The 16,605-nt window shown below is 49.4% G+C and overlaps 1 protein-coding gene and 1 long non-coding RNA gene across 2 annotated transcripts; one reads left to right on the top strand and one right to left on the bottom strand.

The window, feature by feature from the left end:
- The first annotated feature begins 1,823 nt into the window (after positions 1 to 1,823).
- LOC307221434 lies at positions 1,824 to 3,546 on the top strand. The gene is made up of 2 exons (XR_013841408.1): positions 1,824 to 1,916; positions 2,072 to 3,546. It is a non-coding gene; the product is annotated as an uncharacterized lncRNA (long non-coding RNA).
- On the bottom strand, positions 2,649 to 12,907 carry CALM3 (calmodulin 3). The gene is made up of 6 exons (XM_079985825.1): positions 12,847 to 12,907; positions 7,058 to 7,088; positions 6,404 to 6,547; positions 5,427 to 5,533; positions 5,068 to 5,203; positions 2,649 to 4,278 (listed from the first exon to the last, which is right to left on the bottom strand). The coding sequence occupies exons 1-6, from the start codon at positions 12,847 to 12,849 to the stop codon at positions 4,250 to 4,252; spliced, it is 450 nt and encodes a 149-aa protein (XP_079841951.1). The 5' UTR covers positions 12,850 to 12,907; the 3' UTR covers positions 2,649 to 4,249.
- Positions 12,908 to 16,605: the final 3,698 nt, after the last annotated feature.

The following is a 16,605-nucleotide window of genomic DNA, read 5'->3' as shown; positions in this document are numbered from 1 at the left end:
GGGCTGCTCTGACTGTTCCCGGATTTTAATTTCTCTTCTTGTTGACAACCACCAAGAGGACTTGTGTTCTAGGGCAGCCTATAAATACTGTAAATAAATATTGCATGCAATAGGAACTGGGTGGCCAGTGGGGCAGGGTTTTGGCAGCTAGTGTAGAATGTAAGAGCGCAGGCCGCAGATCAACTCTCTTGGGCAGCTGCCCCCAACATGGTGTGCTCCAGATGTTTAAGAGACTTCCAGCTCCCATCGTCCGCAGCCAGCACAGCTCTAGCTAGGTCTTGCAGACAATGTTGCACTGAAATGCAAATTGGACTGGCTCATCTGCAGCTAAGCGTACGCAGACACACACAGGCACACACAAATGACTGCAGGATCAGGCCAATGGCCATCTAGTCCAGCATCCTGTTCCCAGTATGGCCAACCAGTTGCCTGTAGAAAACCCTCAAAGGCAGGATCTGAGAATAAGAGCAACTCTCCCCTCTTGTGGCTTCCAGCAAGTCTTATTTGGAATCATTATTAACATCCAGCTGTGGAGGCACAGCAAAGCTATCAAAGCTACCAGACAAGTTATAGCCCTCTCCTCCACAAATTTGTTGAATCCTCTTTTGAAGCCATCCAAGTTGGTGGCCATCGTTGTCTCCTAAGGGAATGAGTTCCATAGTTCCTACTATGCGTAGAGAGAAGAAATTGTTTTATCTGTTCTGAATTTTCCAACGTTCAGTCTCATTGGAGGTCAATCAGCTGCAGTGTTATGAATGGGAAATACTTTTATCTATGCTATGTATTATGTAATAAACTTCTATCCTGTCCACTCTAACACACCTTTTGTCTTAACTAAAAAGCCCTGAACGCGGCAACCTCTCTCTTGCCGTTTTCTGAACCATTTCCAACTCTTCAATATCCTGCTTGAGGTGAGGTGACCAGAAACACACACAGTATTCCAAACGCAGTTGCACCATGGAAGTTTGTAACGACATTCTATCAACCATTTTATTTTCAATTCATTTTCTTAATGACGCATAGCATGGAAATTGCCTCAGCTGCCACGCACTGGTCAGTGCCTTCATCAAGCTACCTACTTGAACCCCAAATTTTTATTTGTGGTCACTGCCAATTCAGACCCCATGAGCATATGAAATTAATATTTTGTGCTCCGGTATTTTATCACTTTACACTTGTTTACCTTGGATTGCACTTGCCATTTTACCGCCCATTCACTCAGCTTTGGGAAGTCCTCCTGAAGCTCTTTACAATCTCTTTTGCTTTAATGACCCAGAACCATTTAATATCATTTGCAAACTTGGCCACCTAACTGCTCACTCCTTTAGATCATTTATGAAGAAGTTAAATAGCACAAGTACCAATACTGATCCTTTCTACTTCTCCCCATTGTCTATTTGTTCCTACTCTACTTCCTGCAACTTAGCCAATTCCTGATCCATAAAAGGACCTCTCCTCTTATTCCTTGACCGCTAAGCTTACTCAGGGGTCTTTGATAAGGTACTTTGCCAAAATGCTTTTGAATGTCCAAGTACACTGTGTTAACCAATCTATACCCATATATTTGTTGACACTGTCAATGAACTCCAATAGATTTGCGAGACAAGATTTTCCCTTGCAGAAGCATGCTGGCTCTGCTTGAGCGAGGCTTGTTCTCTATGTTTGGCTATTTTATCTTTAACACTTTCCACCAGTTTTCTTGGGGCAGACAGTATGCTAACAGCATTCCCCCTGCATCCTTTAAAAACAACAACTAGTGTTACATTAGTTACTAGTGTTACATTGGTAAGAATGGAGGAGACAAGTTATATACTTTAGACAGAAGATCAGCAATTTCACATTTGAGTTCTTTCATAACTCTCGGGTGGATGCTATCTGGACACAGGGATTAATCTTACTGTAAACAAGTGGTTGTTGTTGTTGTTTAGTCGTTTAGTCGTGTCCGACTCTTTGTGACCCCATGGACCAGAGCACACCAGGCACTCCTGTCTTCCACCACCTCACGCAGCTTGGTTAAACTCATGCTGGTAGCTTCGACAGCACTATCCAACCATCCAAACAAGTGGTACAGTGACAATAAAGTATGTCTATTTCTATTTGTCAATTTCCATGTTGCCTACTAGGCTTAGAGAATCATTTCTCATCACAACTATCTGCCCCAGTTCCTTAAACCCGCCTCCTGCAAAGGTTAGGTTTAGGTACTGGGATCTGCCTGTATCTTTGGTTGTGAAGAGAGAGGCAAAGAATTCATTCAGCTTCCTTTGCAATCTCCTTACCCTCCTTTTGCGATTTTTTGGCTCCCTTGTCCTCCATTTCCTTCCATTGCCCACCCAGGATCAATGGGAGCAACATAAAGACAGAACGCGGCTGCTTCTGCTCAAAGCAATTAAATGATGCTTTCCAACGCAAGTAGCTCCAGGCTTATACCAGAAGCCCATGGAAGTGGCTCAGCGATTACAACCTTCAGAGGAAAGCTCTTACCAATTTAATTTGTTTTCAAAAAATGTTTCCCCAAGGGGAATTTGCTGCATTCGCCCATGGGGAAAAGAGACGCTCACATCTTAAGCTGTTCCAGCAACTGTGAAACAAAACAACCCAACGAGGCGGTCCAGTGAAAGGGACAGGGAATACCAAAGCAACCACAGCCATTTCAGGTAGTCACTGCATTTTATTGGAAAACATTGATATAATTTTATTTTCACAGCTTGAACTGAACACAACACCACCTGCTTTCAAAGACATTCTTGCTCCAACCTTCCCCACGCCCCCTGCCTAAGTTCTCAGGTGAGATCCCTCCACCTCTGCTCTACGCAGGAGTGCAGAAGACAGGAAACAATAATAAGAGGGGGCGTGGTCAAATCCGCCACGGACTGCGCAAAGCACTCTTCTTTCACCCGGTTTCAGGGAAATTCTGCAGCTCTGTTTCGATTCCCCCTCCAAAACTGGTTTTTTTTTTTTCTCTTCTTCTTTATTTATTTAATTTTTTTTTTTTTTGGATTAAAAAATAAAAGTGAAAAAAAGTAAAGAGAAGCAAGTTTGCGGCCCATGCTGTTTTGCCGTGAGGGAAGGGGGGGCGGGTGGGGACGGGCGGAGTTAAGGAAGCAACATTGAAAGAGCACAGACACTGAAGCCAAAGGTGCGGCACAAGCGTTAAAACCGAGAGAGCCACTACGGAAAAAATGAAGCGTCGCATGAGGAAGGCGGGGGGGGGGGGGAGGGAGGGAGAAGAGGGCGTTCTGGCGCAGTTGGCATTCACTCAGCAGCAGCTTCACTGTTTTATTGCGGTTCCGTTCCGACGCCTCCCCCCCCCAAACCCCTCAAGCTGCCAATCAAAAGCATTCGCCATCGCCATACGCGGGGCGACCCCCCCTCCCCGCAAAAGGGGCCTGTAGCATCAGGTATTTACATAGCAGCTCCAATGTCTGGACACAATGCTTAGGAAACTGTAAGGACATTTACAATTTATACAAGAAGGTTAAGAACAAAGACAGAAGTTAAAATTATGGGCGGTTGGTTCGGTTTTGCGTGTTTTTTTTCTTTTCTTTTTTCTTTAAAGAGCCAATCGGACAGTTGTCGGACGCTCCCCCCTCCCCCTCTTTTTAACAGCCTCTTCTCCCCACATCATGCTGACGGAGCTCTCTGGAACCCGCCTTCAGCCACAGGCACCCCGGCGGTGGGATAGCGCCCCCCCTCCCACGAAAACGAAGGGGGGAAAAAACAACAACCCAGTTTCCTCCTTGTACCCCTCCTCGGTGTTCCCTGGGGCAAGACCTTCGGTGGCAACCGCCATGTCAATGCGCACAACCACAGTGCCAGACACATGCAACACGATTAAGAAGGTTTTTGCGCTCTCTCCACCCCCATCGTGTGGATTCTTGAAAGAAAGAGAAAGAATCTGCGCCCTGGGAGACAGGCCAGCTCTGGCTGCAGAACAGAAAACCCGATGGAAACAAAAGACATCCACAAGGTTGGAGGTTCTCGGGGAGGTTTTTTGGAGGGGATGCACCAGAAGAGGTGGAAGGAAGGAAAGGCGGGGAGGGGGAAGGAGGGAGAGCAAGAAGAAGGAGGGAGAGATGAGTGCAATCATGCAGCTTGGGGAGTTTCTTTTTTTTTCTTTTTAATTGCTTGGTCAGATTTATTCCACAGCCGATTGTTTTGCTTAGAGAACCAGGTTACTTAAGTAGAGAGAGTGTGTTGGAGAAAAGTATCGAAGGAGAATGGGCATTGCCAGCCACCCACTCTGCGGGCTTCACTTTGCAGTCATCATCTGCACAAACTCTGCAAGAGACACAGTGTAAGGAAGTAAAGTCAGTACGGCGGTGCCCACACCCTTTGAAGCTGGAAGACTTGAGATCACCTAGTCGAAAAGCTCCCTAGACATCAGCCCAGTCAGCGGTCACAGTTATTTTGGCTTGACATAATTCGACTTTTACACTCGATGTAGTTTTCAAAAGATAAAAGCAAACAGAGCTGTGATAATGCTATGAACTGTATCTGCTCCACTCTCATAATGCCTTCATCCAGAGAAAACTACCAGAGGATAAGTCAACAGTACCCCCATCACTAAACACGACCTTAATGTGTACCCTGCTATATTGAACAATGTGTGAAGAGTACCGTAGGCTTCAAGAAGCAAAGAAAAGTCCCAGAATAGTACCATCAAGATTTGAGGGGAAGGGCTAAGAAAGCCCTGGTTCTATCCAGCCAAGGCCTATAAAAAAAGCAAACTTCAAAGCCTTTGAATACGTTTTGCATATATGTGGACCTCACTGGCGGACTCAGGAGTATTAAATTTGAGGTTATTTCCACACAGCTCAAAAGTGAAGTGTGATACATGGATAATCCAAGGCATCTCCCCCTCAACAAGATATGTAAAAATGGTTACGGCGCTTCCACGCCCCCCAGATGGCTGAAGTCTGTGACACAATTACGGCCCTCCAAAAACCAGAAGAGGGCCCATACAGTTCTTTAGAGACCCTCTGCCGAAGCAGAACCTCAATTCTTTCATGCAAGGTCCTGGCTGCCAAAACGGCAGCAGGCAAGATGCTGATCCCATCCCCGACTCACCTTCATAGTTGACTTGCCCGTCCCCATCAATATCTGCCTCCCTTATCATTTCGTCCACCTCCTCGTCAGTGAGCTTCTCCCCTAGGTTTGTCATCACGTGGCGTAACTCTGCTGCGCTAATGTAGCCATTCCCATCCTGGAAGCAAAGGAATCAGTTTAGCAGGGAGCAGCACAGCAAGGCAGCACCTTCCACTTTTATCCTGGCAGATGGTGTTTCCTTCTCCATTCTGTATGCTCCAGATTAAGGGAAGGGGACACTGCTGTTTCCTTGCCATTCTCCCTGAGAGTATATAGGGATGCATGGCAGTGTTCTGTCCACTCCCCTCCAGAAGGTGGGTGGTCCTTCTCAACTTCCTCACCTTATCAAACACTCTGAAAGCCTCTCGGATCTCCTCCTCGCTGTCTGTGTCCTTCATCTTCCTTGCCATCATGGTCAAGAACTCTGGGAAGTCAATTGTGCCGTTCCCTGAAATCAGAAATGAGCACCAGTAAGATGAAGCCAGCAGAAACCAAAGCAGCTGAAGACTGGGATGCCGAGACCAATCTCAAATAGCCACCCTAGGACAAAGTCAGCCTCAGAAGACTGAAGCCCCACTTGAAGGGAACCAAACTAGCTGGTGGAATGTGTTGGAGTTGGGACACATTATGGCACAAAAGGAGTTCCACACCCCAGCACTGAAACTAGTGCCTGCTAAATGGTCTGCCTGTGAAGCAATCACAAAGAATATCTCAAGATACTGCAGGCGTTACCCAACTGCTGGTATTTTGTTTTTATTTTAAGCATCTTGGACAGTGCAAATTGGAAGGCAATATATACACTGAAGAAAGTGAGTGGTATTTTCAAGACTTTCATGTTGCACCCTTCTGTTATCACTGGAAGGAAATAGGGTGCTATTTCCAATTATTGCTATTACTACTACAACAACTATTGGCTTTCTGGTTCCTTCACAAGCCTTGACCCATCCCCCACTCCACTGTTAGCTAGTACCCCATCAGAACCAGTCCCCACCATTGCATTCACTGGCAACTTAATACATAGGCCAGTCTATGTTAGTCTGGCAAGATCAAATAAATCAATATTCCTCTCGCTTCTACCTCTTAACTTGCCTCTCAGTCACAAAAGGCAGGGAAGCAGGAGGGATGGGTGGGTGTCTGAGCACAGGAGTCAGAGAAGCTCAGTGAGCAAGTGGTAAACTGTTCCTCTCGCCTGCCAAGAATAAAGCTTGCTCCCCAATCTAAGCAACTCCCGCTGAATTTCTACATAAAGTACTGGCAGAAGCCATGGGTTTTGGATCACTTACTCTGCCCACGCCCCCTTAGTGCTGGGGCCACTTACCATCAGCATCAACTTCATTGATCATGTCTTGCAGTTCTGCCTCGGTGGGGTTCTGACCCAGAGACCTCATCACAGTGCCAAGCTCCTTGGTGGTGATGGTGCCATCCCCGTCCTTGTCGAAGAGGGAGAAGGCTTCCTTGAATTCTGCAGGGGGGAGCAGGGTTGATGTAAGCTACATAGAGATCATGTACTTGCAACCAGTGATTATCCTGGAAGTCTAGCCGGCCCCTTTCCAAAGATTTGGGAGAGGGGGAACCAAGTGAGTCTGGTGATGTATTTGAAATCCCAAGTGCCTAAAATGCTGGTGGCTGCACAAGCCTGTTCACATTTTCCCAGGGATTTGTTTTGATCTTTTGTGGCCTTCCCCTCACACCACCACCCAAACCCAGCAGATGGGGAAATTATCTCTCCTAAAGGAACTGTAGTAAGGATTCTGCACTTTAAGGACTACCAGAAGAAAAAAAATCCTCCTTCTCTGCAAAGAAGCTCACAAGCTGCCCCTCACCATGTGCATTCTGGCTCAGTTGGAGCAGTAGTTAACCCAGCTTCAAAGCCAGTAGACAAGGGCATGTACTGCTCGTCTTCCCTCAACGTGCAGATCAATTCAGTGCCAGCCAAGTTAATATTTACTGCCACCATATGCTGAGGACTCACCTGCAATCTGCTCTTCAGTAAGTTGGTCAGCCTGAAAGAAGTGAGAGAGAAAAACACACATAAAATGAAGAGTCATCCCAAGTCAAACCTCTCTACATCTTTTATCAGCCTCCCTGGTGGGGAAGCAGCAGAGCCCATGCCATTCTCCACATTACCTGTAAGCCCCCAGCTCAGGTTCGCACACCTTGTGACCTACCAAGCTGGATGCAGTCCACCTGCAGTTTCCAAAGGGTCTCCTGCTGCCAACCTGCTATATGTGGCTGCATTTGGCTTAACCCCCAGCCTCAGTTCTGCAATTCAGGGCTACAGAGCTGAGATTGTAGCAGCAGCCCAAACCACAGACGGTGAGAAGGGGCTTCCAAGCACACCACTCCTCATACCAGGATGGGCCATGGCCTCTAAGCCTGTCCATCATTCTATTGCTTCCTCCCTACGGTTGTCACTGCTGCCTTCCTTCACCCTGGCTCTCACCAAGAAGTCTTAAACCTGGAGCTATGCACATCCCCCATAATATGGCACAATGCAGAAGAACTGCAGGTGGACGGCGACAGCTGCATCATTGGAACAAGCAGGGCAAAATATTCCTGCATTGCAGGGGGTTCTCCTAAATGACCCTCATGGTCCCTTCCAACTCTACAGTGCTACGATTTTAAGTCACATGGAGAAACCTAAATGTTTCAGAGCAGGATAGGTGGGTCCTGAACCTCACCGGTTAGCCCGCTTCATTAAACCCCTCAACAGCCAATCTATGCCTGCTTTGCTGAGCACTGACCCAGAGGATTGTGTCCTCTTTAAAGGGATGACCCTGGTGAAATAATATTCTCCTTCCTCTTTCTGCTGGCTTTCAAAAATTCTCAGGAAGGAGCAAATAAATAATTAAGAGCAAGTCAGAAGGATTTTTTTTTAAAGGTGGCTGGATTCTTCATCAAGTAACTTACAGCATCTGCTGAAATACCACAGAAGTTAAGCCTAACACTCTCAAGCCCACTTCCCCCAACCTCTGCTCTGAGCTAGACACACCCAGCCCCCTTCTGCATCATGCCTATGTTTACAGGAGGCACCAAAAGGCCCTTGAAGCCATGCCAGTTTCAGGAGCGGTGGCAGCACCCACCCACCCGTTGGCCTCTCACAAGTCAGGTTCTGCAATCTAAGCCACAGTGTATCATGACCAGAGAGCAGATGCACAGCAAAAGGTGCAGACAGAGACCAACAGTGCCAGCTGCTTCATGCAGGAAGGACTGAAAAAAAGCCACAGGGGTGGGGTCATTAGCTAGTTTGACCATCAAGTATAGAATTCACTGCCACAAGATATGGTGGTGGCCATTTACACAGCCAGAAGTAACAGAACTGGAAAAGGATCTCAAAGCAATGATTTCTTCCTGTTTCCCATTTACAATGCTTTCAGAAATGAAACCCAAAATGGCATGCCTTTAGACAGATAATCTATTTCTGCTGTTTCATTGCATTTATATTGCAAATTTGTGATTTTATTGATGTTTTATTTGCACCGTATTAATGCTTTGCCTTTGGGTTTATGCTAAGCTGCCCCAGAATGGAGGAAAGGCAGGATAAAAAAGGACAGACAGTGCAACACTGCAGACTCATTTCTGTTGGGATCCACGACTCGACCTGAGCATTCAATGGCTGAACCCAACCAGTATTCTTCTTTCTTAAAATAAGGCAACATTCAGAAGGCAGTTTTCTGGCTGAATGTTATTGCAGAAATGTAGGGCTCTGGGATGACTAGGGCAAAGCTTTAGAACTGAATCAGGAAGACACTGGTTCAAATCCTTAATCAGCCATGGCACTTAATGGGTGACCGTAGGCAAGTTAATAACTGAGCCTACCTTATGTCACAGCATTGTGGTGAGAATGATTAATATCTCAGAAGAATGGTGGGAAGAGAAATGCAAATTATCTTGGCCTAAGGAGAAGTGAGGGTGTTTATCAGCAGTGTACAGGTTCTGAGTAAAGTGGATTCCAAGGGGAAGTGAGGCACATTTCCACCTTTGTATTACCACATCATGAGACTTCTGACATCCTGGACAAGAGCATCTCTGCCGCATTCCCCCTTGTCTGGCCTTGCTGAAGTTGGCTGCACCATTCCGTCGTGCTTCTGCGTTGGCTAAGAAGCAGCCTGCAGCTCACACCCATTACGGTGCACTTGTTTAAAAAAAGGAGTTTTAGCATTCTACTTCAGTGCTTTTGGAAGTAAGAGAGCTGCAAAACAGGAGGATTGCTTGGACTCTAGCCTTCACTGCAGTCCCAGCCAGTCCAACACTGCAGCACAGCGAGAGCCAGAGCAGAAGATACAAGGCAAACCTGATACCGCCTGAGAGTCGCTCCTTGCAAAATGCAGATATCTCCAAGGACTGCCAAGGGTGCAACATGCAGAAGGGCGAAGTCCGCTGGGGGAGGGGGAGAAGAAGGAAAGCCCCCAATGAAAGTCCAGATGCAGCCATATGAAGTCCTCCCCACGCCCCACATTCTGGGGGGGACGGACCCATTTAGGCTTTAGGGCTAGAGGTATCTTTGCAGAGAAACTAATGCTACCCCGGATTAACAGGGGCTCAGTTAAACAGACTGCAGTGGACTTAGGAGCCCTCTACTGTCAGAAAAGGAAACAAGGATGATAAAGCACTTCCAATGCAGCGACAGAGAGTGAGGATCTGGGGAAGGTTTTAATACACTGCACCACAAAGGGTCACATCAATGCAGGAAAGGGTGGGTGGGACCACCGGCACCCCAGCCAAGAGAGGAAAAAATCCTCATTTTGAGCTCAGGCACAGAACTGTTAAGGGCAACAGGGCAGGAGGGGGTCAGAACAGCCACCTGACTTTCATCTTGGCCAAAGATTTCTTCAGGGCAAAAGCTTGAACTCTGACATCCCTGTCTAAACTTGTCAGATCGCATAAGCTACACAGGGTCTGCTAGACGAGAGGGAAACGCAAAGAGCAAGAAGAACTGCATTGCTCTTCAGAATCAGCCTTCAGAAGTGGCTTGGCATTTATAATGGCACCCCTACAGGACAGAAGACCAAGGGCCGTGGTAAGATCAAGGAAGGGCAGTCCTGGCCTTCATCCCCCTCCCCAATCAAATCATGCTATCCCCCCCCCAAAAAATCTCACTGGCCTTTTCAGCATTGCTTAAGATGGCCTACATCTCAATAATTGCTGGAGAGAGAGAGAGAGAGAGAGAGAGAGAGAGATGGTGGCCCTTCAGGGTAGCCAATCTAGATGCTCTGGAAAGTAGGTTAGCATGGCAAGAGCAGCCAGCATGAAAATAATAATCTAATAGCTTCTGGTAGATAAGCCAAGCCGCCAGAGGGAAATGCAGACTCAAACAGGAAGCCACTCTTCTATATTGCAACGGGGTGAGGGAGGCTCCAGCAAGGGACTGAAGGAATTAGTGCGTCATCCACGCGCCGGAAGCTGCAGTAGGGAGAGGAAGATCAAAACTAGAAGGACCCCTGGCTTCATTACAGGAGGGTGGCTCTTTAAAGGCATTCTTTCTCCATTGTGAGCACTCTTCCCACCCACAGACAAGTGACCCTGTAATACTGAGACACCAAACCTTGGGCTTTACATCTGGGCTACTGTACTGTCTACACTGACAAGCAGCGGCTCTCCAGAATTTCAGACAGGAGTCTCTTGCAGCCTTATTGGGAGATGCCAGGGACTAAAACATGGGTCCTTTTGTATGCAAGGCATGTGGCTCTATTACTGAACTATGGCTCCTCTCCAAGCATCCCTAAGGTCCCCAGGATTCCCTCTCCTCATCACCAGACTACAAAGTAGTCTTCACACTATTATCTCTTGCCAAATAGTTTGTCACGCTGCAATTAGACCAGAACTACTCCACTACATTTCAAATTATTGTGTTGGATGGCTTCCCCACTTCCCCCCAAAGCCACTCAGAGGTGAGACACAGGATGGATTGGTTACTTCCATGCTTTTGTTTGAGTCAGGAGTTTGTCAATTTCCTTGTTGAGGCAAATCAAAGTGGCTTCTGAGGCCCAGTGCATGAGAACATCGGATGCTGCAGCTAAACAGTAACCTGGAAAGCAGACCACCAGGAGCCTCATGGAACAGAAGGACATGCATGCGATAAAACCTTCATTAAGAAGACAGCTCAAATATATTTGTCAGGATCCACACCCATGTTCTCCTACATCCCCACGACAAGCCTCTCTGCTCTTCTAAATGATGGAAAGTGAATTCTCATCAGCAACCCAGCCACGCCATTTCCAGCCCCAACACAGCTTATGAGGAGACCATTCAAAAGACTACCAACTCCATGCATTCTCTCTTCAAATCATAACCCTCTCAATATGCCCCCCCCAATCTTTTCTGCCTATTAGATCTTCCACTCCTAGAAACACCAGCCTGACCTTTGAGGGTCCTGTCAGTTCACTTCCTCCAATTCTACACCATTCACTCATCTCACACCAGATACTCTACATGGCCACCTCCCACAAAGGCTCATTGTCTGTTGGCTTCTGAACAATGGGCTACAAAATGCCATCTCCCACACATCCCCTTCAACGAATCACCTCCAGCCCTTTTCCCATGGCCCTCGAGTGTCCCACTCTCAGCGACATCATCCAGCAGCCATCATGTCTCCTTACAGCGCTGCTACCCAAGAGAACATCTCCAGAAACAAGACCCCTCCCCAAAGTACTCCTGAAGGGCAGATCCAAACACCCTCAACGGCTTCTTGGCCAAAGGCCTTGTGATGATCAGCTGACACACTTCTCCAGCCTCCCCTCCTGCCCCATGACACCCCCCAGCCAGGTGGGCCTTCTGCCCAGTGCCCCTGCTGCGATCACCTCCTCTGTTCAGTACCTGTGGTGCTCCCACCCCCACATCACCTCCCACCCCAAAAGCCAAGCTCCCTGAAACCACATCCACACCTGAGCCGAGCCCTGCGTTTCGGCTCCACTCCCATGAACCCTGCCACCTGCTCCTTGCCCCAATTGCCCAAGAACCTAACCGGCCAGGTAGCCAGCCATTCTGGAAAACCCAGCATCCAGGGCACTTCCAACCAGCTTTCTTGAGAATTTACGCCAGCGCTTTCTTCCCAGCCTTACCCCCTGGACCCCCCCCCCAAGCACACAATCCAGCATCAACAACCCCCCCCCCAACACACACACACACCTCATCTTATCACATTTCGCCTCTCCCCTTCGTGCTTCAGGCTCAGGAGAGAGAGGGGGGGAATGAGATCAGCCTCCCCCCACGCCTCGCCTCTCTCGCTGCCCCACTCGTCCCAGCCCCCAAATGCTCATCGCACCCCCCCTTCACTCCGTAGGAAGGGCGTCCTAAGCCTCCCCCCCAAAAAAAATACCTCCCCTGCAGTCAAGCTGGCACCCCAAAACCCTGCGCTCAAACTGCCCCCCACATCTGTTTCCTCTCCAGCTCCATTCATTCACCCCCCCCCAAAAAAAACACTCCCCCAACCAGTGCTCCCCCATCTGCAACCCAGGACTTGCACGCGCCGACCCCCCCCATGTGCCCTGCAGTGCGGTGAACCCCCCCCCCCGTTTCACGCACCCCAAATACCCCCCATTTGACTCTGCACCCCCCCACACAAGCATTTCACTGGCGCCATTTCTCCCCTGCCCCCCCATTAATACCCCCCCCCACACACAATAAAATCAATGGGGCACTTACCTGGCCCCCTCCTCAGAGACCCTCGGCCCCCTCCCCCCCCCCGCTCCATTAGCCCCTTCCCCCCTCGCCCCCAGCCCCCCTTCCTCAATTCACCCCTCAGGCGCCCGCGCCCCTCACCATGGCCGGGTCCGGGTGGCGACAGCAGCTGGAGCGTCGAGAGGCTTCGCGGAGCAGCGGCAGCGGCGGCGGCGGCGATGTGGGGAAGGGAGGTGGGAGCAGCACTAGCCGGAACCCGCTGCGGGCCGCCTCACGCACACACACGGCGCGAGAGGGATCCCTCCGCCAACCGCCGCCAGGGAAGCGCCCCGCCCCCTTCCTTCTCCCCGCGCTCTCGGCCGCCGCGCAAGCCCCGCCCACTTCCCCTCCTCTTTGCGTGGTGGGGTGGGGTGGGGGAAGCAGAGGGGGACTATTTTTCTTCTCTCTCTCTCTCTTTTTTTTTTTTCTCCGCCCGCCGCCGCTTTTTCTCTCCGCCCGCCCCTCCCTCGAACTGCCTTCCAGCGGAAGGACACAGTATTGTGACGGCGCGCTTGAAACGCGCGCCCCCATTGGCTGGGGAGCGAGGCGCAGGCTGAGACTGCCGCGGCCATTGGTCGCCTCTCACCTGCAATGCGTCAAAATCGGAGCGGGCCATGTCGGAGCGGGAAAGAGGGGGGGTGGAGGGAGGAACCAAGTCGGGAGGAATGGGCGGAAAGGCAGGGTAGCCAGCGGGGCAGCCGGCTGCTTGTTTCGTGGGTTTCAGGGAGGAAGGCAGCCGCTCGCGTTCTTTCGAATGGTACAAGCCAACTATCCCCCCCCCACTCCCAGCACAAATAGATCAATCTGGCATAGGGGGCGGAGCCACAATAACCACCAGGCAGGGAATAGCCCCGCCTCCTTCATGCAGCCACGCGCTCATCGCAATCAGATAGGCCACACCCCTGTCCTTGGCCACGCCCCACCCCTGTTTCCCCGCCCCTTTCCGCTCCCAAACTTTTTACCTGCAATTTTTTTCCTAGCCTGGTGCGTTTCCTTTTGCTACGTGGAAGAGACTGGGTGTTAACAACCGCAGTTTTCCCCACGCAGGGCAATGCAGTGATGGGGCGCTTTACCTGTTGAACTGCAGCCTGTCAATGAAGAAGTTGCAGCTGCTCTCCCTGGCTTCTCACCTGTCTGTTGATCTGGCCACATGGTGCTGGAGGAGACTCTTGAGAGTCCCATGGACTGCAAGAAGATCAAACCTCTCCATTCTGAAGGAAATCAGCCCTGAGTGCTCACTGGAAGGACAGATCCTGAAGCTGAGGCTCCAATACTTTGGCCACCTCATGAGAAGAGAAGACTCCCTGAAGAACACCCTGATGTTGGGAAAGATGGAGGGCACAAGGAGAAGGGGACGACAGAGGACGAGATGGTTGGACAGTGTTTTCGAGGTTACCAGCATGAGTCTGACCAAGCTGCGGGGGGCAGTGGAGGACAGGAGTGCCTGGCGTTCTCTGGTCCATGGGGTCACGAAGAGTCGGACACGACTAAACGACTAAACAACAACAACAACAAACCTCAGTATTTATATGCCTATTGTCTTTGTCCATGGAGTTTTCTTGGCAGGGATACCGGAGTGGCTTGCCGGTTCCTGCTCCAGGTGAATCACGTTTGGTCAAAACTCTCCACTATGACCTGTCCATCTTGGGTGGCCCTGAACGGCATAGCTCATAGCTTCTCTGAGTTATTCAAGCCCCTTCGCCACGGCAAGGCAGTGGAAACAAGGATAAGGGGATGACAGAGAACGAGATGTCTGGACAGTGTTCTCGAAGCTACAAACATGAGTCTGACCAAACGACTAAACAACAACAACCTCAGTATTTGGGACGCAGGTGGCGCTGTGGGTTAAATCACAGAGCCTAGGACTTGCTGATCAGAAGGTTGGCGGTTCGAAGCTCCTGTTGCTCGGTCCCAGCTCCTGCCAACCTAGCAGTTCGAAAGCACGTTAAAGTGCAAGTAGATAAATAGGTACCGCTCCAGCGGGAAGGTAAACGGCGTTTCTGTGCGCTGCTCTGGTTTGCCAGAAGCGGCTTAGTCATGCTGGCCACATGACCCGGAAGCTGTATGCCGGCTCCCTCGGCCAATAAAGCGAGATGAGCGCCGTAACCCCAGAGTCGGCCACGACGGGACCCAATGGTCAGGGGTCCCTTTACCTTAAGCTCAGTATTCCCTGCACAGACTGCCAGCGATTCTCCAGTCAGGGTTTGAGACAACAGGCCCTTCCAGCTCTCTCTACCTGTTAAAAACGGTTTGAATGCATGAAATGTAGATCAGTTCACACCCCTTCCAACCACCGATACCATCTTTCAGCAGGTGAGGAATAATGTGGTCAGCAAAATGTTCACAAGGAGCTATAGGGAAGTACAGTAGACAGGAACTCTAGAATATCTCCCTATGAAATCACTGAATTTGATCCTCCTTCCTTTCATTATTAATTTTTTTTAAGTGGAGTTTTGCTTGGAGGGGGAAAAGCATAAGGAACAGGATCATGCGAGAAAGGTGGGGGTCATATGGAAAGCATCTAACATTTTGTTTCCGGTTATGCCTCCATGAAATGAAGTGCTCCTAGGGACAAGAGTGCCTCTGAGAACATACAAAAGGCCTTCCAGACATTGCTGAGGTAAGGACCTAGGAAGCTGCCTTCTACTGAACCAGGCCACGGGCCACCCAAAGTGTGGTACGCATATGTACCCATAAGGGTACGTTAAAGAATTTCAAAGAATACACAGCAGAATGTTTTATTTTACTTTATCATAGGGCTTTTCTTTTACCTCCAGAAAACAATTCAAATATTTGTTGTTGTTGTTTAGTCGTTTAGTCGTGTCCGACTCTTTGTGACCCCATGGACCAGAGCACGCCAGGCACTCCTGTCTTCCACTGCCTCCCGCAGTTTGGTCAAACTCATGCTGGTAGCTTCGAGAACACTGTCCCACCATCTCGTCCTCTGTCGTCTCCTTCTCCTTGTGCCCTCCATCTTTCCCAACATCAGGGTCTTTCCCAGGGAGTCTTCTCTTCTCATGAGGTGGCCAAAGTATTGGAGCCTCAGCTTCACGATCTGTCCTTCCAGTGAGCACTCAGGGCTGATTTCCTTCAGAATGGAGAGGTTTGATCTTCTTGCAGTCCATGGGACTCTCAATTCATTTCAAATTTGGGGTTTGGGACCTTTTGTGTGCCGGAGAAATCCAGCAAGTGGCAAGGAACATGATTTCCTTCAGAATGGAGAGGTTTGATCTTCTTGCAGTCCATGGGACTCTCAAGAGTCTCCTCCAGCACCAGAATTCAAAAGCATCAATTCTTCGGCGATCAGCCTTCCTTATGGTCCAGCTCTCACTTCCATATATCACTACTGGGAAAACTTCCCCCAAATTATCTTTGCCCAAGAAGCGGGATGTTGGTAAGACTCAGCTCTCCAAAGTGGGATGCAATTATTGTAAGCTTGGGAAACCTTGTTCTACAGAGATTGGCGAGCGCTCTCCATGGTTTCATGCAAGAAGGCTTTCTCCTGGCCTCCCTGGAGATGCTCCCAGATTTGAACCCGTTACCTTCTGCATGCAGACGCTCTGGCGCTGCGCTTTGTCCCTGAGTGATGCCTAACCTTTAAATCAGCAAAGTGCTACTTTTTCAAGGGGTTAAACTTCAGGCAAAGTATTTGACAGCCTTCAGTCATTGTTGCCTTGATAGCAGGTCACGTTTGTCCCTATTTTACAGACGAAGCACGGAAAGGGTTAGTGGCTGAGATGGGGTATGAGCCGGGAGCCAAGCCAAACACTTCCACTATATTAATCTGAGGATTTTAAAGTCTCAGCAACTGTAGTATTCAGCGGCATACTGTCTCCAACAGGGGAGGCAGAACATAGTCTT

The sequence above is a fragment of the Podarcis cretensis genome (genome assembly GCF_951804945.1).
Source record: "Podarcis cretensis genome assembly, chromosome: 8".
NCBI lineage: Eukaryota > Metazoa > Chordata > Lepidosauria > Squamata > Lacertidae > Podarcis > Podarcis cretensis.
Note: the sequence above shows the minus strand (reverse complement) of the source record. Positions and strands in the feature narration are given on the sequence as shown.

Bases quoted from the DNA above. Each gene is read 5' to 3' on its own strand.
- CALM3 (XM_079985825.1), bottom strand. The intron at 5,204-5,426 runs GTGAGGAAGTTG...CTTTGCTTCCAG, and splicing joins CTTTCAGAGTGTTTGATAAG to GATGGGAATGGCTACATTAG. The intron at 4,279-5,067 runs GTGAGTCGGGGA...TGTCTCTTGCAG, and splicing joins CGGGCAAGTCAACTATGAAG to AGTTTGTGCAGATGATGACT.